Genomic DNA, 23422 nt, shown 5'->3' with positions numbered 1-23422 from the left:
TTGTCCCACCGTACCCTGGCTCATTCTCTCGACAGCAGGCTGGCTGGATCTGGGACCCCTGTCTTCCCTGTAGCACCCCACAGGGTGTAGCCCCCCAGCTGCGCACAGCTGGGATGTAAGCGGGGGTCTGATCAGAATGAGGAGGCAGAGCTAGGGACAGCCAGGCTGGCGGGAGAGAACGTAAGCTGGGGTTTGTTGCTACTTATTTGATATTCCCTGGAAGACACAGCTGAGACCTGAGCCCCGTTGGCCCGGGCGCTGCACAGACATAGCCAGAGACGCTTCCGGTCTCCATACGCTTCCCATTTTACAGATGGAGGACACTGAGGCCTGGCGACCCGAAGGGCCTTGCTGAAGGCCCCCCGGGGAGTCGCTAGCCGGGACGGGGCTCAAGGCAAGAACTGCCTGGCCCGGAGCTGCGATGGGGCCGCCCTCCTGCTGGGAGAGGTAGCACCGGGGAAAGCAAAGCGGGGCCTCGCCGGGGAAACTGGCATCCAACTCGCCACCCTGATCTGGAGGGAGCCGATCCGCCCTTTGCGCTGGAACGGGGTGGACGTCTGCTCCTTGCCGCCCAGGCACCGGGGAAATTACACTTTCCCCCAGCCGCATTTCCAGGCCGCTCCTGCCTGGCTGCCTTGCAGAGCCAGGATCCCGGCCTCGCTGGACGCCGAGCGGCTGCTGGCAAGGGGACGGGATGGTTCTGAGAGGAGCTGATGGGATGAGACCCCTGAGCTTTCCGGGCGGACATGCTGCTGGGTCTGCAAGCTGAGGGTAGTGCCTCTTTAAAGCAGGGCGCGGGGCCTTCCACGTCTATTAAAGCGGGGGACCAGCTGCCTTGTGGAATACAATAACCTACTCTTTCTGTCAGTCGGCTTCCACAAAGGAAGTAGCGTTATCCCCATTTTATGGATAGGGAAACTGAGGCATAGAGGGGCCCTGCCTTGCCAAAGGTCACCCACCAGGCCAGGGGCAGAGTCGCGGCTAGAACTGGGTCTGCTGAGTCCTAGCCCAGTGCTCTATCTGCCAGGCCACACTGCCTGCTGGCTTGCTGCGGGGAACAGGCCCGCGTGACCAGGCTGCGAATGGACTGGGCGAGACAGCTGCTGTCTTGGCCGACGCCGCCCCATGGAGGGGACTCACAGCACGAGCCAAAGAGCCGCCTTCAGCCGCCTTCCGGCAGCCAGAGCTTTGGCTGGACGTCCCACCAGAAAGGGGGCCCCCCGCTCCAGCCATGCGCCGCCCCCTGGGCTGGGGAACAAGACGCTCCATCACCGCCGCTCCCTGCAGCCGTCGGGAGCTCTCCCATCCCTGCCTGGTGCCCATGGCTGAGATGCCCAGAGATACCCCACAGGGACGTGTGTGCCCCCCTTACCACGGCTCCATAGGGATCCCCAGCCACATTGACCGGGGAGCAGGGGGGCGGGGCGCATGGACTTCTGATGACACTTTCGCCCCTGAGGTCGCTCCTCCTGTGCTGAGACAGGTTGCTGATGTGACACAGCTTCCCCCCCCGCGCGAGCCCCCCGGGGCCCAGGTGAGGCCCAGCCGGGGGTGGCCAGGTGACTCCTTCCTATTGCTCAGCCGTAACCCCTGGAGAGATGAGCCGAGTCATCGCACGGAAATGTCACTGTGAAGTCATGAGCCCCAGATGGGAGCGGGCGAGAACAGGTGAGAAAGCAAAAGCGGCCGAGGTGGGGAAGGGGGGTGGGAAATCTTCGGACGAATCTCAGGCAGTGACGGGCTAAGCGGGACGTTGCTGGTCCAAACCCTGGAGAACTGATCCGAGGGGCTGGTAATCTTGCAGCGGCCACGACCGACAGCTGCTGTAGAAAACATCCTAGGTCGCGTCTATCATAGAATCATAGAATATCAGGGTCGGAAGGGACCCCAGAAGGTCATCTAGTCCAACCCCCTGCTCAAAGCAGGACCAATTCCCAGTTAAATCATCCCAGCCAGGGCTTTGTCAAGCCTGACCTTAAAAACCTCTAAGGAAGGAGATTCTACCACCTCCCTAGGTAACGCATTCCAGTGTTTCACCACCCTCCTAGTAAAAAAGTTTTTCCTAATATCCAACCTAAATCTCCCCCACTGCAACTTAAGACCATTACTCCTCGTTCTGTCATCTGCTACCATTGAGAACAGTCTAGAGCCATCCTCTTTGGAACCCCCTTTCAGGTAGTTGAAAGCAGCTATCAAATCCCCCCTCATTCTTCTCTTCTGCAGGCTAAACAATCCCAGCTCCCTCAGCCTCTCCTCATAACTCATGTGTTCCAGTCCCCTAATCATTTTTGTTGCCCTTCGCTGGACTCTCTCCAATTTATCCACATCCTTCTTGTAGTGTGGGGCCCAAAACTGGACACAGTACTCCAGATGAGGCCTCACCAATGTCGAATAGAGGGGAACGATCACGTCCCTCGATCTGCTCGCTATGCCCCTACTTATACAGCCCAAAATGCCATTGGCCTTCTTGGCAACAAGGGCACACTGCTGACTCATATCCAGCTTCTCATCCACTGTCACCCCTAGGTCCTTTTCCGCAGAACTGCTGCCTAGCCATTCGGTCCCTAGTCTGTAGCTGTGCATTGGGTTCTTCCGTCCTAAGTGCAGGACCCTGCACTTATCCTTATTGAACCTCATCAGAGGTTCAATCCCTGCGCTCTGCAGAGAACGTAGCTGCAGACTTGTGCTTGCAGAGGCCGCTCTGCAGAGGATCAAACTCCAGCTGATAAAAGACTTAAACCTTCTCTCCCCACCAAGCCACCTCTCGGCCCCTTTCTCCTCTGCCAGCCTAGGCGCTCTGGGGGTCCGGGTCACCATGTCCGCCGGTGAACATCAAAGGCCGCGGAGCGACTAGGCTCAGTGCAGCGGAGAAGCCAGACCTTGATCTGTCAAGCTCCCCTGCGCCCTGTTGGTGTTACGTCCAGCCCAGGGCACCAGGGGTTCGCTCGCTCCCACGGGGGTGTGGAGTCCGAACGGCGAGTCTTGCTCGGGAAAGAAGCTCCGCTTTGACCTGCATTGAGGGAGGCCGGGGCTGGCTCCGGGCTCAGCTGCAGAGATGAGTCAATGCACAATGGGGCTGGACGGGGCGCACGTCTCAAATGGTGCGTCCGTGGTGGGGGCGCGGGTCTCGTTGCCCGTGACTAGCTCGGGGCTGGGCAGCTGGGAGGGGATTGGAGAAAACACCTGGTGTCAAGGGAGCTTGGTCAAAGAGCTGTTTGTAAAGCACCCCGGTTTGTGATTTTGCAGCAGCCTCTGCAGGCCCCCAGCCCAGATCAGACCCGTGGGCTTCCCACGCACACAGCCCCTGCCTTGAAGAGCTCAAAGGCCAAACAGACCGGCTGGGAGAGGCCCTGCCCTTCCCACTAGACCATACTCCTGCTTCTCACATATAAATACTCCAGGGACCAGAACAGGGCGGAATGGACCTTACTGACGACCCAGATCTTACTGCATCCCCTGCTCCCACCAGAGCCCGGCCCAGGTGCCCACGGAGGGCCCGCGAGTTCCCTGCCTCCTGTCACAGCCCGTCTGTCTCTGCCACAGCTGAATTACAGCCCTCTTCAGCTGCTAATAGGCCTCGTCTCGATCCACTTCAGCTTTTGTGTTCTCGGCTCCCTGACATCTCAGCCTCCCACACGCTGTCTTCCTTCCCTGCTGGAGGAGAGGAGGGCGAGGATGGGCACTGTCAAGGCTGAGCAGTGAACCCCCCATCCCCGGGCAGGCAGAGGGGAAGGGGGCAGAGGCACAAGTGATCTGCCCCCTTCCTGGCCCTTTGGGGGCCTGGATTGGGCCAAGCACAATCTCCAGCCTGCAGCGCTGCAGAGGACCTGGAGTCTTTTGGCTGGTCGGTCTGTCCGCATGCAGCCAGATGAGGAAGGAGGGGCTAGCAAATAGGGCACTGGGAGACACAGGTTCAGCTCCCTGTGTGACCTGGGGCATATCACTCATTGCTCTGTGCCTTGGTTTCCCCATCGGTAAAGGAGGCCCCTGCCTCCCCTACCTCCCAGGGGCGTTGAGGCTAAATCCACTGATGAGTGTGAAGGGCTCACGTTCTGCCCGTTGGCCAAGACTGGCCTTGTCCCATAGCCGCCTGTTACCACTCCCCACGCATGGGCGTGGCTCTTGGCCTGTGCTTCGCAGCGGGAGGGCTTGGCTTCCCTCCCCACTGCTGAGCGCACCGGGGGGGGGGGCTGCTACAAGGTGATTTGCCTGATTAAAGCTGCATTTCCCTGGGGTGGGGAGCACGGGTGGCTGGGGCAGGGGCAGAACGCCGTGCAATTCCACCTGCTCGGTTTCCTGATTGCATCTGAGGGTTGCTTTCTCTGAGCCCCCCTGGTCCCGATGGAGTGTGCCCTCAAGCCGTGCGGGGTTTAGCTGGTGAGCCGGGCATGACCGGGCCCTGTTCACAAGCCAAGCTGTCATTTCTCTCTCTCTCAGGCCAGCTGGCTTCCTTCTGCCTCGTTCCCACTTGCTGGCGATTAAAGATCCGCTCCCCCACCTCAAAGCGTCACTGGCGATGCACCCCGGAGAACAGCACCTGGGCGCCAGGAGCCTGGGCGGGCGGGCAGCTGCGGGCCTTGGAGCTTTGCTTGCTTACGTGGCTATAAATCGGGAGAGAGGCCGGACGGTCACGCCGGTGAGAGGAAGCCACGCAAGGAGCAGAGTGTTTGTGAGAGAGAGAAGGGGCTGGGTCGCGGGGCTGATGGCAGTGGAGAGGAGAGAGGGGATGGAGGTTGAGCCGTGCCCTGGGATTTGCGAGACCTGAGTTTGAGTCCGACTCCTCTGGCAAATCCTTTGATCTCTCTGGCTCACGGTTCCCTGCAGGGAAAGTGGAGCTGCTGATCCTTCCTTCAGGGCAAGGAGACTGCGTTTGTACAGCACCTGGCGCGACGGGGCCTGGCTTGCAATTCTCGCTTCCTAGATGCTACCCTAACACTACCAGGAAAGGGGAGTTGCCGGCATCTGCTGCTGTTGCCTGACATCATCCAGCCGCAAAGGGTTTGGAAGCGCTCTCTTCTGGTTCAGTCCCCAGCTGGGGCATTTTCAGCGCTTCCAGGATTCTGCCCCAGGGGCTGGGACTGTGTGCGTGAAGCTGTCGATTTTGAAGGACTCCCACGGTGGGGCTCAGGGAGCTAATTGACCTCGTTCTTTCCGGCTTGCTGCTTATGAGGAGTAATTGTCCATGGCGGCCGCCCTGACACTCACAGAGCCGGGAGCCGGGTGAAGGCTCTGGGAAGGAACCCGAGGCTCCCTGTTCAGACTTGTTTGTGTTACATTTCCAGCCCATCTGCTGCACAGGCCTTGGGTGTGAAACACACTTAACAAAGAGGGGGAAGCTACACATGGCTCCTTATGCTCCCCCTCTCCGAAAGAAGAGGGGGATGGTGTAGATGGTCATTTGCATATTGCTACCCAGAATGCTCTCTTCCAGCCCGCAGGCCCCTTGCAGTGGCGGTAGGTGTGGGGTCCTGCTGTCCATGTGTCCGCTGATGGCATCAGCGCTCTGGGAGCCAGCAGAGGACGGAGCAGAGGATGTAAAACTTCAAGCTTTGTAGCAGCGGGGGGGAACACTGCGAGTAAAGGGTGGGCCCAGGGGCATCCAAGTTGTCCCTGCTGCTAGCACCTCCTACCCCTGAGCGACACCGCAGCAATCTTGCAACGTTAACGCCAGGCCCCCCAACGCACTATGGGCGGGGCTGAGCGCTGGGGGTGGAAAGGCCTCACCGTGCTTGATTGCGGGTTTCCTCGCTGCCGAGCATCCTCTTCTACCGGGATGGAGACCTCCCCGCTGCGTGGGTGGAGTCCAGGCCCACCCTCCCTGCGGCTGTCCTGGCCCGTTTTCCCTTCCTCGGCTTCGTTTTCTCCTTCCTCTCTTTGTGCTGTGCTCGTCAAAGTCAGCGAGAGACTTTCTGTCCCCACCTGTCACCATCTGAACATCGGGCGCTGACAACTTATCTTGGCAGCGTGAGGGAGAACTCCCAGGTGGGCTTGGAAAGGTAGAGGCAATTAACTTTGTGCTGTGTGTAAGAGAGAACGTGTGTGTAAGGGAACATGTGTGCATGCATTGACACAGGGTCTTTAAAATGCCCAGTTCCAAGCCTTCCTCTCCAGCCTTCCTCATCCTCCTCTCCCGTAGCCCCTACCCCTTCTGTGGGGAGGGGACTGCCCGTCTCTGGTCTCCCCCGCTGCCCCAGCACCCTCTGTCCCTCTAATGCCAGGCAGCGAGTTCCCTAGCTGCAAAGAGCCTCCATCTTCTTCGGCTCCTTAATAACCCAGCAGATCAAGGGCTCCCCGCAAGGGCCGTAATTCATGGCAGACCGTGTCCCCTCGCCCCCCTCCTGCACCGACAAGGGCCACGGTGCCCTCGGCTGCCAGCCAGCCATGCCCGGGCCCCTGCCTGCATCCAGGCCAGGACCTGAGCTCAACGGGGCACAGAGGGTGCCCCCAGTCCCCTGGGGCAGAGCCCCTGCCTCTAACAAAGCTCACGGCTGTGTAACAACATTCACCCCCCCCCACACACACACACATCCCCCCCTCGCCCCAGGCACAGTCCGCACCCTGCAGGGACCCGTGGGCCTTCTCTCTTCCCAGGGGGCAGCCGCAGCCCTGCCGTTTCAAACCCAGTTGCTGCTCCCCTGCAGGGAGAAGGCCCCGCCGTGGGGCTGCCCGGCCACTGGAGAGCTGAGTAATTCGCCGGCTCACGTTCCGCTCAGTGGGACTCGTGTGCTGGATTTCCAAGGGCTTCCGAGTCTGTGTGATCCTCCAGGCTCCGCCCCCCACCCCCCCAAATCACACACCGCCGGGGGGGGGCAGAGGGGGCACCTTTCGGTCAGTAGCTCTCTCTTCTGGTTGGCGTTTAGAGGCAGAACTCCTGGGTTCTCTTCCCAGCTCCATCAGGACCTGGACCCAATTTGGTGCCTCTCCTTGTACCTCAGTTTCCCTATCTAAAGTAGGGAGGATAACGCCGAATATCCTGGCCCTCTAGCTCAGGCGGCGGAGACTTGGGGAGCGGGGTGTAGTACCTGTAGCCAGCCCAATGCAGGGATCTCATTACAGCCACGAAGCAGGGTGGGGCTCTCTGGGGCCACGGGCGTGGCGGGTTCACACAGACTGGGCCGTCTCCTGGCAGGCAGAAATACACAGCCTGGCCCAGACACCGCCAGGGTCAATAACACACTGCAAAGGGCTGGGGGAGGCCGGCTCTGAGTGCTAGATGGATTGCAGTAACTCCCTGGGGGCCACCGTGCCAGCTGCCGCATTAGCCCCCGCTCAATCGAGCTAGCCAGTGCTGGTGCAGCTGAGCCTTGAACCCATTTATCCTCAGCGGGAGGCAGGGCAGCAGGAGTATGCCCATCTTGCAGAGGGGTAAACTGAGGCACCGAGGGAGTCTGGGGCAGAACCGGGCATTGTCCCCTGCTCTCTCGCGTTATTGCTGGGTGGCCATGCCCTCCTCGGGCCTGCAAAGCCGTTCTGCCCTGGGGCCCATTCCAAGGGGCTTGGACATGCGGGCGTGGCTGGAAATCTGGGGCCCTTTGCCCCGCCCCAGCCTGCCATCCAGGAACCAGCTGGTTCCAGCCTCTGCAGCATCTAACCCCCTGAGCTCTTGGAGCACAGCTGCGGGGAGGGGAAAGGCGATCAGAAGGTGAGTGGGGGGAGTGTGTGTGTGGGGGGGCAGGGCAATTACCTGATAACCCCCACGGAGCACCAGGTTAACCTCCCCACCAAGCAGCGTAATGGGAGAACGGCCGAGGCACCAGCGGGAACGTGTCTAGGGGCTGGAGCCGGGAGCGGGTGGAGGCAGGACGCCTGGGTTCTATTCCCGTATACATCCTCCTCCTTCCCCTTTGCCCTCCTGCAGGGGCTGAGAATGCCTTCGGGATGGCAGCTCGCCCAGCCCAGCGGTTTGTATTGTCTCCAGCAGCTGAGGAAACTGAGGCCCAGAGAGGGGGTGGGGAGGCGATCGAGATTTCCCCGCCCACCCCCAAGGAGTCAGTGGCAGACCAGAGAGAAGAACCCTTGAGTCCTGAGTCCCAATCCTCCCTGCTCTAACCACTACACCCCACTGTCTGTAGTTCCCTGTGTCTCCTCGCCGTTAAAGGCCTCGTTTCAATGCAGCCCTTGGCCCACCTTGACTGGTCCATCTCGATATCGGAGAGAGCGACCCCGGGGCCCTGGCTTGTGCCTCGTCTCGATCCTCTCGGCAGTGCCCAAGGGCCATTCACGCCCCAGCCAGCCAGCCAGCCAGCGTCACTGTACCAGCCTCCGCGAGACGGGCCGCCGCAAATGAAAGCCATAAACAACAATGGGTGGGGAGCCAGAAAGGCCCCGTCGCTCTCCGGGGCGATCTTCCCCCTGCAATTAGGGGAGGGGTGCATGTGGGGAAATGCTGATATTAATTAACTAGGCCTCCTCTGGCCGCGCTCGTCTTTAATTAACATCCTGCTGCTGCAGATGCTGCCCCGGCCGCGTGCCGAGCGCCTTCGTGGTGCGTGAGGCCCATTGTTCCCCGGCCACCGGCGTGTTCTCCGGCGGCTAACCCCAAGTCGAGGGCCTGCTGGAGCGTGTGAGAAACGGCACGATCGGCCGGGGGGGGGGAGGGAGGGAATAAACAAACGGGCTGGGAGGTGAAGGGGGGACGCCGGGCGTTTGCCAGCTCCCCACGGTTGCCTTCTTGGTTTCGCCAGTTGTTCTGGGGGTGACTGGCGCTGGGGCAACAGGCCCGTGCTAGCCCATTAGCCATTGCACCCTGTCGGCGCTGTGCAGATTCCCTGTAATGCCCGCCCCCCGGTAGGAGCCGCTCTCCGTTCCGGCTGATCATCCTGCTGGCCCTTCTCTGCCCCCGGGCCCGGTTTGAGTTCCTTTGCCCGTGGCTGCCTGGGGTGGTGAAAAGCAATTGCGGGGGGGCAGGAGGCATTGAAAATGCGGCTTAAAATCCCGCTGCTCCGCTCCCCACGGGCCCTGACCCTCTGGCGACCTCTCGACCAAACGAGAGCAGCCTCTGGCTTTCCCGGCTCCATAGATCTTGACTACGGGGCTGCCAAGCCCAAAAGCCTGGTCTAAAGCCTTGGCCCCGGGGCCGCTACCGAGGTGTCTTGAGCATCAGGGCTGTGGCCTCTGGGACCTTTCCTGTGCTTTAAAGAAAGTCTCAACCCCCCCGGAATCAGCAAATAAGAACGCCCCACGTTTTTGCGCCACGTCTCTGAGCGTAAGAAGGACCCCGGGTGCTTCTGAGCCCCCCTCTGCTTTCGTTTTGCCGCCGCATGCTCCCACCGTCCCCGGAGCCCGGGGAGTCAACTTTGGCTCTTCAGCTGAGAAAGTCGCATCGGTGTTTGGAACATCCCGTTGCTAAAGAGAAACTTACCGTGCGCTTCATCGGCAAGGCAATTATGGTTGCTGGGTTACACGGGCTGGGAGTTTTAATTGTCTCCTCTAGGAAAACAGGAATAAAAGACAAAACCCTCAATTCGGTGGAGGATCTGATTTCGTTCCGTTCTGTTCGGATGGAAGTGGGGGCGCTGCATTCGGCTCCTGGGATCTAGGGGGGGGGGGGCAGAGAGCAGCCCACAATATTCACTGTCTGGGTTAGCTTTGTCCCGTTCAGCTCTGGGAGATGGGGCCGCGTCCACCTCTGGAAATCAGTGGGTGGATTTGCAGGCAGGGCGGGGTGTGACAGCAAAGGACATGGAGAGGGGAAAGGGAGAAGAGAGCCCTTGCGGGGAGTGTGGAAAACGGGAGGGGAAACCCCATTCTCGCGGTCTGCCTGTGCTGGGGTTGCCGTGAGCAGCTTCCCCCACCGGGCTCTTGGGACCTCCGCTGGTGCGACAGGTCGTAGCCGCCACCAGAAGGCATCGGCAGCTAGATCCTGCAGACATGCTGCCCGGTTAGTTGCGGTGCAATTCTCTCCCGGCGCTGGCTCACAGCGGGAACGTTTCATCCACGGCCTGCGTTGAGAACAATGAGCTCGGGGCTCAGGGCGGCAGCCTGGCGGGATAGACCCACGCTTGCCAAAACATTGTTCTTGGCATGTGGCCAACGCAGCTGGGGCAGGCGGATGCGGCAGGGGACTCTCTCCCACCCAAAGTTGCTGCTTTCCCGTGTGCTTATCCAGTGCCCGCTTGGAGCTGGGAGGGACTCAAGGGGTTGAGATAGGAGCAGCCCTGGCTTGGCTTGTCCCAGAACAGACCTTCCCCCTTGGCGCTCCCTGAGAAGTGCCTCGACGCCCAGGGGGATGCTCTGGTCATTCTCTCTCTGGCCTCCAGCCCCAACCGACTCCGCTCACAAGCTGCTGGGGGCCCCCGACCCCACCTGGGAGCTGAGGAACCCAGCTGGGGCCAAGAAGCTGCATCCGGAACACAGCTGAGGATCCAGCCTGCGGCCCCCGAGACAGAGCGAGCTCCCGGGGCTGTGGGGCCGTGGACCCGCCGGGCAGAGGCTCAGGGTGCAGAGACTCGGGTGAGCAGCCCACAGGGTGGGGGCAGTTGGCTTCAAGGCACCTTGAAAACGGGGGCGACGTAGCCCCAGGGGCTGCTCTAAGTTGCGGCCTGGGGGTCGCAGGGCACAGCGGGACGGGCCGCCCAGGGCCCTGTCCCCCATCCCTCTTTGCCTCTGCTCCTGGCAAGGCTTGTGGGGTGGGAGCGGGGCGGGGGGGATCAGCACAGAGGCGGGGTGGGAGCAGAGACGCCGGCAACTTCCCATCGAGCGGCGCCCAGAGCCAACAGGGGTCTGCAGGGGGGATGGATGGCCCACAGCCCTGGGCTCACGTTGCCCATTCCCGGTGGGGGTCAGATATGGGGACTCCCCCCACCTCAGTGTCTGTTGAACAAACCGAGTCTCCCCAGTCCCGGCAAGAGGGGACAAAAGGAGCGTTGACAGCCGCCCTTTCTCTCTCCTCCCCAGGGGTCGGCCCCATCCGGGAAGGGCCCAGCTGCTGCATCAAACCCCATAGCATCCCGTGGCCACGGGGCGGCCTGCCTGCTCCCCTCACGTCTACACCAGTGGTCGGCCGGGGTGCTGGAACCATTTGTATAGTGGGGGGGCTGAGAGCCATTGAACTAAACTGTAAACCGTGGATATAATGGAAACCACTTCAAAGGGGGGGGGTGTGATGAGGCTGCATGTAATGTCTACATGTGTGATCTGTGCGCAGTGTGGATATGTGTGCAAGGGAGATGCTGGGGGGTGTCATGGGGGGGGCCCGCTGGTGCGTGTGCTGTGTGGTGGTTGTGTTGGGGTGTGACTGGCGTGTGTGTAATGTGCGCACGGATGACATGGTGTGTAACATGGGGGGGGCATGCTGGGGGGGGGCGGACTCGAGACCCCTCCCCCGCTGGGTCCCCCCATTGGTGGCTCTCCATGTCCCTCCCCAGCCTAGCCCCAGCCCCCCTATTAAACCCAGCTGAGCCGGCAGTGCGGGGCTGTTCATGACGGTGACTGGAGGCTGCTAATTCTGGCTGGGAGCACGGCAGCCCCTCTGCTCAGTGTCTGAGAGCAGCCCGGGAACGCAGCTGCCGCTCAGCGCTGCAGGGAGGGACCAGCCCCGGCACTGGCTAGGAGTCTGGGCAGGTAGGTGGCCATCCCTGGGCTGCGGGCGATGGGAGCGGGGTGGCAGGGCATTCCGGTGGCTTTTGGGTGGGATTCGCTGGCTTTTTGTTTTGTTTTTTTCTTTTAAGCCAAATCCTAGCTTGGAAAAAAATGAGACAGAGAAAGTTGGCGAAGCTGCTGAGAATGATCTGATCTGGGGAGCGAAAGCGACAAGGGGGGGAGATTAGAAAAGGGTTCAAAATAGGGGCAAAGGTTAAAAGATCCGCTCAGCTTGGCGGGGTTCTTGGTTCCTTCGGGGGATCTCAGAACCACCGTTCAGTTGCTATGAAAAGAGCAGGGGCTTTGCGGTTGTCATGTGTGAGTGTGTGTTTGTGCATGCGTGTGAGTGAGTGTGTTTGCACGCGGGTGCGTCAGTGGAGCCGTGAGTTCGAGGGGGTTTGTGAGTGCATGTGAATGAGAGCAAGTGTGTTTGCACATGTGTGCGTCAGTGCATCCGAGTTTGTGAGTGCGTGTGAATGTGAGCGAGCGTGTTTGCACGCGTGTGCATCAGTGGATCCGGGTTTGTGAATGTCAACGTGAGCGAGTGTGTTTGCACGTGTGTGCGTCAGTGGATCCGAGTTTGTGAGTGCGTGTGAATGTGAGCGAGTGTGTTTGCATGCGGGTGCATCAGTGGATCCGGGTTTGTGAGTGCGTGTGAACGTGAGCGAGTGTGTTTGCACGCGTGTGCATCAGTGGATCCGGGTTTGTGAATGTGAACGTGAGCGAGTGTGTTTGCACGTGTGTGCGTCAGTGGATCCGGGTTTGTGAGTGCGTGTGAACGTGAGCGAGTGTGTTAGCATGTGTGTGCATCAGTGGATCCGGGTTTGTGAGTGTGTGTGAATGTGAGTGTGTTTGCACACATGTGCATCAGTGGATCTGGGTTTGTGAGTGCAAGTGAACATGAGTGAGTGTGTTTGCACGCGTGTGTGTCAGTGGATCGTGGTTTGTGAGTGCGTGTGAACGTGAGCGAGTGTGTTAGCACGTGTGTGCGTCAGTGGATCCGGGTTTGTGAGTGCGTGTGAACATGAGTGTGTTTGCACACGTGTGCATCAGTGGATCCGGGTTTGTGAGTGCATGTGACCGTGAGCGAGTGTGTTTGCACGCGTGTGCGTCAGTGGATCCGGGTTTGTGAGTGCATGTGAACATGAGTGTGTTTGCACACGTGTGCGTCAGTGGATCCGGGTTTGTGAGTGCATGTGACCGTGAGCGAGTGTGTTTGCACGCGTGTGCGTCAGTGGATCCAGGTTTGTGAGTGCATGTGAACATGAGTGTGTTTGCACACGTGTGCGTCAGTGGATCCGGGTTTGTGAGTGCATGTGACCATGAGCGAGTGTGTTTGCACGCGTGTGCGTCAGTGGATCCGGGTTTGTGAGTGCGTGTGAACGTGAGCTGGCGTGTGCACGATTGGCTGGGTGGGCATTATCGTGCCTGGGCATATGTGTGTGACATCTAAGCACTGTTTAATGATGTGTCTCCCCTCCCCGCAATAAAGGCAAACGGCCCCTTTCCCTCACACTCCTTCCTGGCTGCTTCCCTCTCTGCCAACCTCCAGCAAACTTTGCAAAAAGCAGCGGTGCCCTGGAGAGGCTGGCATGGGGCTAATGGGGGGCTGGTGCCTTCCTGACTCTCTGGCTCTGAGTTTCTTGTGTGAGTGTGTCTCATTAAGGGCTGAGAGATTTCCAAGGGTGAAGGTTTTGCCGCCCTTCCCATGGTGGCTTTGCTGGGTGACATGCAATGTGCACTTCAGTAAACAGACTTGATTAGCTGGCGGGGGTGGGGGGGGCATTAAATTTGGCTCCAGTGAGCTGATTAGCCCAGAGAATCAATATCAGTCCCAGCCAGGTGATGCCAACAGACAGGTGGTGACCGGCACCTCATCAGCAAAACCAAAGCCGAGCTCGTAAAATCCCATCAGCGGGAGAGGCATGTTCCCACTCTGAATGGCTGGCGGTAATTTTCTCCAGCTTCCGCTATTTCGCCTCTGCCTCGCTGCCAGGGAGGAGATTCCGCCAGGTTGAGAAGATAATTTCCCATGGGTTGCACAGGCCGAGAAAAGAGAGATGGGAAAGAAATAAGATTGGGTCACTGAGTTTCTCTGCTAGTCTCCGGCTTTTCCTCCAAATTCCCAGCACATTCTGTTCCTTAGCTTTAACGTCATTTGCTTCCTTTTCCCCCCCCTTCCAAAGTTGGGACTTTATTTTTCAGGCTCGTCAGGCAAAAACTGCTTAAAATCCAACCCAAATCTGTCCGAAATTCCAGGGAGGAGAAACGCCAGCCCTTGCCCTGGCTGGTGGGGCTGGCGGACAGATTGCACCGGGCGATCTGCAGTCGTACTCAAGTCAGAGTCCAGGAGCCAAGTGGTGAACTGGCAACAGGCTTGGAGAGAGGGCTGGGGAAGGGGGTTATTTGACGATTTCCCTACCCGGGTGGGGAGCTGCCTTAGGCATTAGGGCACTGGGTCTACTGTGAGCCTCCCCGCACTAGTGAGAAGCACGCCTTGCACCGATCTTACTAATATCTACATGTTTGGTTTTAGCCCCTGGGTTTGCTCCCCCAAACTTCTCCTTCGCGCCCCCCCCCAGTTGATTTGCCTTCTAGGGCTTGATTATGTAACACTCACTCCCATTTGCAAGCGTTTACACCACCAAGCGTGAGTAGAGGCTCTTCGCTCTTACGTTCCACGCTCGTGGATCTCCAAGCACTGTGCCAAGGCAGGTGAGTAGTGTGACCCCAATTGTACAGAGGGGGAAACCGAGGCACAGAGCGGGGGCCGTGACTTGTCCCGAGGCCAGCTGGCAGGCCAGTGGGGACTAGAACGCAGTCCCGCGTCCTTGCTGCTAATGCTAAGAATGAATCCGGCCTTGTTTTGGTCTGGAAATGCCTGTATCTTTTATTGGACCGCACCCACCTTGTCTCTCTCGTTCCTTAGATTGGCCATCACCCCAGTCCCAGCCCTCGGGAGAGGAAAATGAAAAGCCCCCTGGTGCTGACGGTGCTGCTGTCCTTAGCGGCGGCCAAGCTGTGTCACGGCTACTGCGAAGGGACGGAGAAGCAACAGACGGCCAGCGGGATACTCGAGAAGCGCGTAAGGGAGGGAGCGGGGCTGGCTGGGGTGCGAAGAGATCGGAGTCTACGTGGCTGGCCCCGGGGGCAAAGGAACGCAAGACATGTTCTTGACTCACCTCCCACCCTGGCGCTGCGGGCCTATGGCCAAAAGGGGGATACAATTTGGTTTTGTGCCTGGGTTTTTGGCTTTCCCGGACAACTCTGCATGGCGTTTTTCCATTAGAAATTCAAGCTGTCTCCCTGCCAGGAAACTCTGTGGTGACTAGATGGGGAGCATTAGTTAATCATGGGGCAAATCCAAACCATTTACATTCATGTCTGGGGAAAAAACATCCAGGCCAAAATTTTCCCAAGTGACCTGATCTCAGTTGGAGCCGGTACGTGCGCCAAACCCAAGTTATTGGGCTCAACCCAGGGGTAAATTGAGTGAAACTCTCAGGTCCGTGCTATACGGGAGGGTGGCCCAGCCAGTCCCTTGTGACCCTAAACGCCACCACAGTAACGACCCGCTGACTTCTGCCGGCCAGGGCATGTTTCTGATGAGCTGCCTGGCAGCTCTTTGGGAAGAGCCCTTCCCCCTTAATGGGTCCCCCCCACCATTTAACCCAACGAGGTGCTGGTAGCAGGCGACCCTGACTCGGCTCTGGCCGCGAGGGAGAACAGCAATTAGGGAGCGAGCGCCCGGCTGCTCTGCGGGTGACCTGGCTGGAGACAAAACCGCTGCTCTCGGGAGAGTGGCTGGGAGGTAAGTCCTGAGCTCCCTGGCCGTGCCCCCCGTGGCCGGCGCTGCCCATCCCAGCCGCGATCCCACGCTCCTCTCCCGGCACAGCTCATCCTTGGTGGCCGAAGAGTCTTGTGTAACCCCTGCTAAGGGAAGGGATCTCACCTGCCTGGGCTGGAACAAACGCGAGCAAGCGCCCCCGCCCTAGGACGGCTTGGGGGGCAGCCAAGCCCCTGGGCTTTGTTCACTCACTGGGGATCCAGAGGCCAGCCCCTGCCCCAGTCTCGGGGTCCCTAGGCACATACTTAGGGCACAGACCTGGGCACCCCCCTTCTGAGTCCTGGAACCTGCTGTCCAGCTGCCCAGCCCCTCGGGGTGCATCCCCAACCCCTCAGACTCACCAGGACTCGAATACACCCCCACGCCCAGAGCTGTGCCCCGCTGGTGCCACACCCCTAGGTTACAGGGGGGCTCTCTGGCGGGGGGCACGCAGGAGATGTGAAGCAGCCTGCCCGCACGTGTGCACACACAGAGCAGGGCTCAGACCCTCCAGCGGGGGCAGCAGGATGGACAGATGGACACAGGGACACACACACACACACAAGCATGTGCCCGTTGACCCGTCCCTTGGGGGAGCGGCCGTGCTCCGGCAGACAGGGGGCTTCTCCCCACCCCACCACCTGCGTTCAGGCCCTGCTTTGTGCCCCCCGCCCATTTCCATCTCTGGTCTAGACTCACTGAGTCTGTGCTGGGCGAGTCTGCCTCAGTTTCCCTCAGTTCATGGCAGCCTGCTCCGTGCAGAGATCCCAGTTCCTCTTTTCACCACCACTCACGACAGCCCTGCAGCCTCCAGGCCCTTGTTAATGATGATTCTTAGCTGGACGTGGGAGTTGGCCTGGCCTAGTAGCTAGGGAGTTCTGCTCATGTGGGAGATCTCCTCATGGACAGAGCTAGGCATTATTATTTGTTAACCTGTCTGCATTCCGGTAGCACCTGGGAGCCCTGGTCATGGAGTGGGACCCCCGGCGCTAGGCGCTGTACAAACATGGGACAAGAAGACAGTCCTGGCCCCAGCGTGGTTCCACTCTAAGACGAGGGCCAGCAGGTGGCTACGGACCGACGGGAAAGCCCGAGGGACCAGTGAGACAAAAGTGCCTTGCCTGGCGTTGCTTGCACACTGGGCTCTCACATACCCAGAGGTGCCCAGCTCTGCCCTGCTGCAGCTCTGTGCCAGCTGGCTCCCTGGGCGTGGGCTCCTCGTATGTCCCCCAAGCAGGGCAGAGGCTTTTCAGTGGCTTTTGGGGAGGGCCCCTTCCCCGGCTCGGGAATCGAGCAAGACGGGGACCTGGATGGACAGACGGACGGATGTGCTGGGTTGGCGCCTTCCCTGGCTGGAAGGGAGGCTGGGAGAAGGGCCACCCCCGTCCTGGAACGCCCCCTGCGCCAAGGCTCTGGCTGTGGGCCATTGGGGTTAGGCCGGCTCTGTGCCCCCTTTATGCCAGCTGCCAGAGTGATTGATGCTTCTGCCCCTCTGCCCTGGCAGCCTCTTAAACACCTGCCTTCCATTGGCTTCCAAGGGGACTTAGGCACCTAACTCCCTTAGGCTGCATCCCCACACACCAGGAGCACCTAAGGGTTGAGCAGGGTGAGGTAGATCATGAGCTTTGTCTCTGTCCACGGCGATGGGGAGCCGATGGCACAGAGGGCGACCGGCTGGCCCAATCTTAGGCATTGTCTCTTATATTCGCAACTATAACTCCCCCTCCTCGTGGGAAAAAAACATGTCCTGACTTTTCGCATTTGTGATCTGGTCACCCTCGGTGCGTGCAAATCCGTGGTGTGCAAAGGCGGGGGATTTGCTCCAGGCGGGGGCTCTGCGGAATGCAAATTGCTTTCCAACAGCCCCCCCTCAGCCCCCCCCACAACTGGAGCTTTGGGAAGCCCTTTGCTAAGATCCCCGGCCTCGGGCGGCTGCTTTCAGCAAATGGCCCCGAACTGCAGGGCCGCGCCAGGCCATTGGCAAGCGATTCTCTCTGGGTCGGTCGCTTCAGGACCATTTTCCTCATTTTGTCTGGGGTGGGCTTTTGTTTGTTTCTTTCTTTCTCTCCGTAAATTGCTCCTCTCCCCGAGCAGCGGCTGGAACGAGACACAGACGAGGGCTGGCTCTTCTGATGGGCTCGGCAATAGGGAATGTCTCTGAGCGGTAGATTGCTGCCAAAAAAGCAGCTGAGATGATGAACCAGCTGGGGGGGGTGGACTCATGCTGGGGGTGGGTTAGCACTTGGCCTCCTAAGGGTTAAAGGCTCCCCCAAGCATGCCCCCCCTCCCCCCGATTTGCAGGGGAGTGAGGATTTTGCTGGCAAATCACCTGTTCCTCACAGGTACTTGACTCTCCTGCCAGCTTGGGGGGGATAAGCCGGGGCCCCCGCTGAGCCCGCACCGAGCCCCGGGGGTCCCCCCTGCACGTCCACCCCCACCCCAGCTCCGAGAGCAGATTTCTCAGGGGAGCTGCTGGTTGATTTCCCCCCCAGGAGGAAATCCCGCGTCAGGGAGGTTTCTGTAGGGCTGGCAGGGCCTGCTTTGTGGCCAGCCCCAGGAGTGCAGGGGTTAATGCTGGAGACACCCCCACCCTCGGGAGTCCGGCTGGTTAGGACATCAGTGAGATGAGTTAAATGCGAGCTCAGCCTAGAGACTCGGCTGCAGATGGACAGGAACAGTGGCCAGGGCTCAAGAAAATTTCAGGGCTGGGCTTGCCGGGGGCTGCGGGTTGGGATTGAGGGGCACCGGCAGGGCTGGAGGGGAGAGTCTGGGGCTGGGCTAGCCGGGGGCTGTGGGTTGGGATTGAGGGGCACTGGCAGGGCTGGAGGGGAGAGTCTGGGGCTGGGCCCATCCCCCACTCGGCCCGTCCCCCCCACCCCCACCCCACAGCGCTGGGAACAGCTGTCAGGTTTCACGCTGGCTTGTCACTGCGATCAGGCGTCTCCTGCCAGGCCGAGGTTGGGGGCTGAGTGGCGTTTGATGCAAATGTGACGAAATCCCCATGGGGAAGATCCTGCTCCCGGAGCACTGGGCCGGCTGGGCCGGGGCGCCCACCCCCTCCTGCACATAATGGGGAGCCGGGGGGGCGGTTGGGAGCCGCCGCTGACGCCCCACAGTCGGCAACGCCCTGACGCTGCCAAAATCTTGGAGGTATCCGGCCCCGGGAGCTCGGCTGCAGCATGGCAGGGCCAGCGCGGGGGCGGGCAAAACTCCGGGTGGGGCTCAGGGCCACAGGTGCCAGGGCTGGCAGGAGCCAGGGAGGGGAGGGAATCGGGGCCCGTGGTGCCGTCCCTTGTCCCTAGAGTTGGCTCTCCGCGCCCGCCTGGCCCCTCGGCCCCGCTGCGTTTGGGGCTCACGCCTGCCTCTCTCCCTGTCTTCCCCGCAGCCGAGCTCAGACCTCTACAAGCTGCCCACGGCCCTGCTCAGGAGACTCTACAATGGCCACCGGGTCTCCTACGAGGAACTGCTGCAGCTGGCGGGCAAGGACGATGCCCGTGAGTACCCGGCCCCACCCCCTGCCCTGAGAAAACTAACCGGGGGACGGAGGAGACTGGAAGGGGCCGGAGCGGGGAGCTGCTATCGGGCGGGGGATGGGGAGAAAGCAGTGAAAGCGGGAGGGGGGCGAGGTTGATTGCTGCCCCCCAGCACCACTGACCCCCCCCACTTCTCTCTTCCAGGTACCAAGATGCCCATCCCCCCTCAGAAACGTAAGTCCTGTTTTCCCTCCTTCCCTGGCACCGGGTTCTCTGCCCTATCCATCTGGGGGACGCCCCGGCCTCTCCCCACCCCCGCTCCACTCTGCGCTCCTGATCGACACAGCAATGAAGGCAGACGACGCTGTCACGAGCTGGAGTGTAGACAGGACCCGCCCTTGAAAGCCAGCCAAAGCCTCAGGCAGCCCCGGCTTCCCAGGGCCACAGTTAGGTCCCGTTTGCACTTGGCCCCGGGTTGGGCCCTGGAGCCTTGGGTCGGCCAGGGCAGTCCCTGCCCCAGAGCCCCACCCCCACACGTAGGAGTTTTGCTCCCATGTGCCACCCTGTTTGGTTCCAACTGGCACCTCTGTTGCTGTGTGCCCAGCCAGAGGTCCTCTGCAAACGTCGAGCTCCGGCTGTGCCAGTTGCTCGGGCCGGGCACACGGCAAGTCTGGGAGCTGGGCCTGAGGTGTCTCGAGGGGTGGGGGTGCAGGGGATCTGGACCCAGAAGGTGCTTTGGCAAAGGTGACCAGGATGAAAAGCCTCGGGTGGCGTCTCCTCCCTGCCCTGGCCTGCCGGGCTGACTCAGCCTGGGGCACCCACTCTGCTGACCCCCTTGTCTTTCTGCAGGGGACATGCACGACTTCTTTGTCGGCCTCATGGGCAAAAGGACCCCAGAGCCCGGTAGGTGGGGCCCGTGTCAGGCCATCTTGGGCGTGGGGGGTGGTTGTGCGGCGAGGCGCCACCCGGCTGCCCCAGTCCCAGCGCATCCAGCTCTGGCCGCTGTCTCCCCACTCCGGTGACACCCGGGGGGCGGAACAGGTTGACCGTTCCAGGAGCGGGGATTCCTGCAGGGGCTGAGAAGTGGGTGGGGGCCGTCCCGGCTGGGCGAATGGGCCTGGGAAGGAACTGACTGCTTCTCTGCCCCGCTGTTTAACCCTAGACGACCCCACAGACAGGAACAAGGAGACTTCCACTGGCTTCGGCGACCTCAAATATCCCCCAAATGCAGAATGAGGTGAGGGCAGTGGGGACCCGGTTCTGTTAGCTCCTCTTCCCGTGCGACACACGCGGGCTCACGCCCATACGCCCGCAGCTTGTGCTTGTGTCACTAGCCCAGGCGTGGTGCTCTGCCGTCCTTTTTCCTGGGGCCCGGCAAGGTTGAGAAAAGCAGCCCCCCGTCTCCCCGCAGCTCGGGCCTCTGGCAGGGGAAGCTGGGAGCGTGTTACCCGACCCGCGGGGGCCGCTTGCCAATGGCGCTCAGATGAGAGGCTGGGCTACAGGCCAGCTGAATTGCCAGGTCCTTGCCACCCTGGGACTGCGAATCCTTCACCTCTTTCGAGTCCGGACACAGAGCTGCTGTGCCAGGCTGAGATGCAGGTGGCCAATGCCACCTGCTTCTGGGACAATGAGGGTGAGATCCTGGCATCACGGATTAGCCATCCTGGCTTCAGTGAGCTTTGCCAGTTTCACCCCAGAAGGTTTGGATGGCGAGTGGCGAAGGTCACCCCTCCAGCTGACCAATGAGTCCCATTGCTTTGATCCGGAAGGGGAGTATTCAGCGTGTCATGGTGCCCCAAACCTCACTGGTGTGTGGGGGTGCGCGTGTGTGGTGACCAACCTGCCTTTCTCTGTAGCGAGATGGGGGCGGGGGGTCCTGGCAGGTTTGGCATCACAAAGGGAAGGCTAAGGGATGACTTGATCACGGCCCAGGAATACCTCTATGGGAAACTAAAATCTGACGACCAAGGGCTCTTGGATCTAACAAACGAAGGCAAAGTGAGATCCAAGGGCGGGAAGTTGAAGCTAGACAGATTCTGACTGGAAACAAGGTGCACAATTTTAACGAGGCGGGTCGCTAACCACTGGAATTAAGGCAGGGCAGTTCTCTGGCCTGTGCTAGACAGGAGCAGCTGCAACTCCTTAAAAGTGTGGCGGGGGGGGGGGCCCACTGGTGCCCAAAATGCGGCCCCACCCCCTTTCCACCTGATGCCCCACCCCCTTTCCCCGAGGCCCCGCCCCCACGCTGCCCCAGCTCCCCGAGCCCCGCTTCTGCACCACTTCTTCCTCCCCCAAAACTCCATCCCCTGCTCACTCCTTTCTGCTCCCTCCCCCCATCGTTCGCCCTTATGGCTGGTAAAAAGTGATGGGGCCATGGCCCCCGGGCCCCCTGGAGTCAGACTAGGTGATCACAACGGTCCCTTCTGGCCCTGGAATTGAGAACATTTTTCTGTTGAGTCCTGGGCTCACGTTATGGGGACGGCTGCGAACTTGGGCTGGAGAAGGAGCCATTGCTTGGGGTTACAGCGGTCCCCTGTGTGGTGTGAATCCACAGGGCCTGCTCTGGGCTCCTGCACTTTCCCCACGTGGGCTTTTGTCTCTGGTCCTTTTACTGTTGTTCCCCAGTGGCCGATGGAAGTCCTACCTTTCCTGCACGTACCAACCCACCCTCCTGTTAGTCCTGTCCTGGGAGGGAACGTTAAAGTGGCCCCTGATTTCCGGCACTTCCGTTTTTGGGTGTCCAACTTGAAGCTTGGTATTTGCCTTCATACTACAGAGGGGCTGACCACCCCACCCCACCCCCCCATGGTCTCAACTCAGCCCTTTGGGACATCAGGTCCTGCTAATGCCTTCTGCTAAGGTGCTGTATTAGCCAGCCGTTGGGAAACGGGGTCCGTCTCCACTCAAGACGCCCCGTCCCTGCACACCAGGCCGGGAGCTGCCTACTCCAGGCTAGTTTCACTACCGCGGGAGCGGTTACCGCCGAGAAATGCGAGGTTTGCCAAACCACAGCCGCCTGAGCAAACCGTCCCAAAGGGTCTCGCTTCGCCTCACGCATTAGCCTTTAAATACCCATACGGGGCGGGGGGGGGTCAATTACAGATCGAAAATCCCATTGATGGTCCTGCGCTCGCTATCGCCCACTCGTGTGCTGAGCAGAGCCCTGACCCTGTGCGTGTTAGCACACAGCAGCCTGAGTAACGGGACATAAATAGCTGTAATCTCCCTAACTGGGTGATTACATGGCACTTATTCTGCAATTACAAATTCATTAGCTGGTGATTTGCATCCCGGCGACGGCTGGGTAATGAGACCAAGAGCTGGCGGGTTTCTCTTCGTGCCGAGCCTAAGCCTTAACGATAATTGCGGTGCAATTTTAGGAAATGGAGGAAAAGAGCAAATTTGTGAAAGGCGCTTTCCGTGCATGCAGATGAGTCTGGTACCACGGCTACACCCACTGTCTCCGGTCGCCAGGCCTTCCACTCCCGCCCTGGGCTGTGTCTTGGGGGCAGGGGGTTATTTGCACGTGTGCAATTTGTGTGTGATTGCACGTTATTGAAAGGTGGTTCATATATACCAAGCTCAGGGAAAGGAGTGGGAGAGCTGGCTTCCAGGGGCAGGGAACGAGGCTAAAGCATCTAATCGACCTAACCAGGCTTTTCCAGCTCTCCCAAGACTGAGCCACCCCAGGGTGGAAGGAGCCAACGTGCCGCGGGTTTCCTCCTTCTTTCCTGCAGGTGCCCACGCTGGGGACAAGCAAAGCGCCCGCAGCGCCTCGAGAAATGGAGATGAAGCCGCTCGCCAAAGCCCGCCGTGCTCTCAACCGAACGGGAACCCTTCGCCGTGTTGTGGAGAACTCTTCCCCCCTGCCCCATCTCGTCCCCACTGCCCCAATCCAGCCTGCGCCTCGTCCTAACGCTAGTGCTCACTGTTTGGAAATAGAGTAATGCCCCCGCCCCATGGTGCTTTCCCCGCCGTGTGCACCGGCCGCAGACACCCCGGGCAGCCAGCAGAACCCCCTTTGTGGCGTAGGTTAAAACCACCCTTGACTAGTCAATAACACCACGATTTTTACCTATGAGCTGCCCTGTCTCTCAGCTTCTTTGCCTGATGCTTCCTAGGATTGTGTTGTTTGCTGGGCTCCAGTCATGTGTCCAGGGCCTCACTGTGCTGGGCGCTGTGCATTATATATTAGGTACTTTACACTCTTGCCTGGTAATTCGCCAGGGCCCCACCGTGCTGGGCGCGGGATGGACACAGAATGAAAAGCCAATCCCTCCCCATGCCGCCGAACACTCCTTTGCAGAGGGAAATATTCTCCATGTGGGAGAAGGGGTATTAAGGCTTGTGCTTCAGGGCTAATGCCGATTTCTAACTATAAAAGACCAGGTTTGTACTATGCAAGGCATCAGTGCAGTTCAGGGGTCCTACGCCTTCCTCTCTAGCCTCTGACACTGGTCACTGCCAGAGACAGGATACTGGGTGAGATGCTGATCCAGCCCAGCAATTCCTATGCTCCTCGGCACAGAGAGGGCAGGTGATT

General features: G+C 60.1%; 1 protein-coding gene across 1 annotated transcript; it reads left to right on the top strand.

Annotated features, from left to right (window-relative positions):
* The first annotated feature begins 11430 nt into the window (after positions 1-11430).
* On the top strand, positions 11431-22960 carry TAC3 (tachykinin precursor 3). The gene is made up of 7 exons (XM_073318464.2): positions 11431-11562; positions 14510-14665; positions 18792-18900; positions 19084-19113; positions 19729-19782; positions 20042-20116; positions 22617-22960. Exons 2-6 carry the CDS (start codon positions 14549-14551, stop codon positions 20113-20115), a joined length of 384 nt encoding a protein of 127 aa, XP_073174565.2. The 5' UTR covers positions 11431-11562; positions 14510-14548; the 3' UTR covers position 20116; positions 22617-22960.
* The last annotated feature ends 462 nt before the right edge of the window (positions 22961-23422 follow it).

The sequence above is a fragment of the Lepidochelys kempii genome, chromosome 20, assembly GCF_965140285.1.
Source record: "Lepidochelys kempii isolate rLepKem1 chromosome 20, rLepKem1.hap1, whole genome shotgun sequence".
Lineage (NCBI taxonomy): Eukaryota > Metazoa > Chordata > Testudines > Cheloniidae > Lepidochelys > Lepidochelys kempii.
This window is presented reverse-complemented; position numbering and strand designations above follow the sequence as displayed.

Coding starts and splice junctions, on each gene's coding strand:
- TAC3 (XM_073318464.2), top strand. CDS start 14,549: ATGAAAAGCCCCCTGGTGCTGACGGTGCTGCTGTCCTTAGCGGCGGCC. Junction 18,901..19,083: donor GGCGGGCAAGGACGATGCCC/GTGAGTACCCGG, acceptor TCTCTCTTCCAG/GTACCAAGATGCCCATCCCC. Junction 19,783..20,041: donor CAAAAGGACCCCAGAGCCCG/GTAGGTGGGGCC, acceptor GTTTAACCCTAG/ACGACCCCACAGACAGGAAC.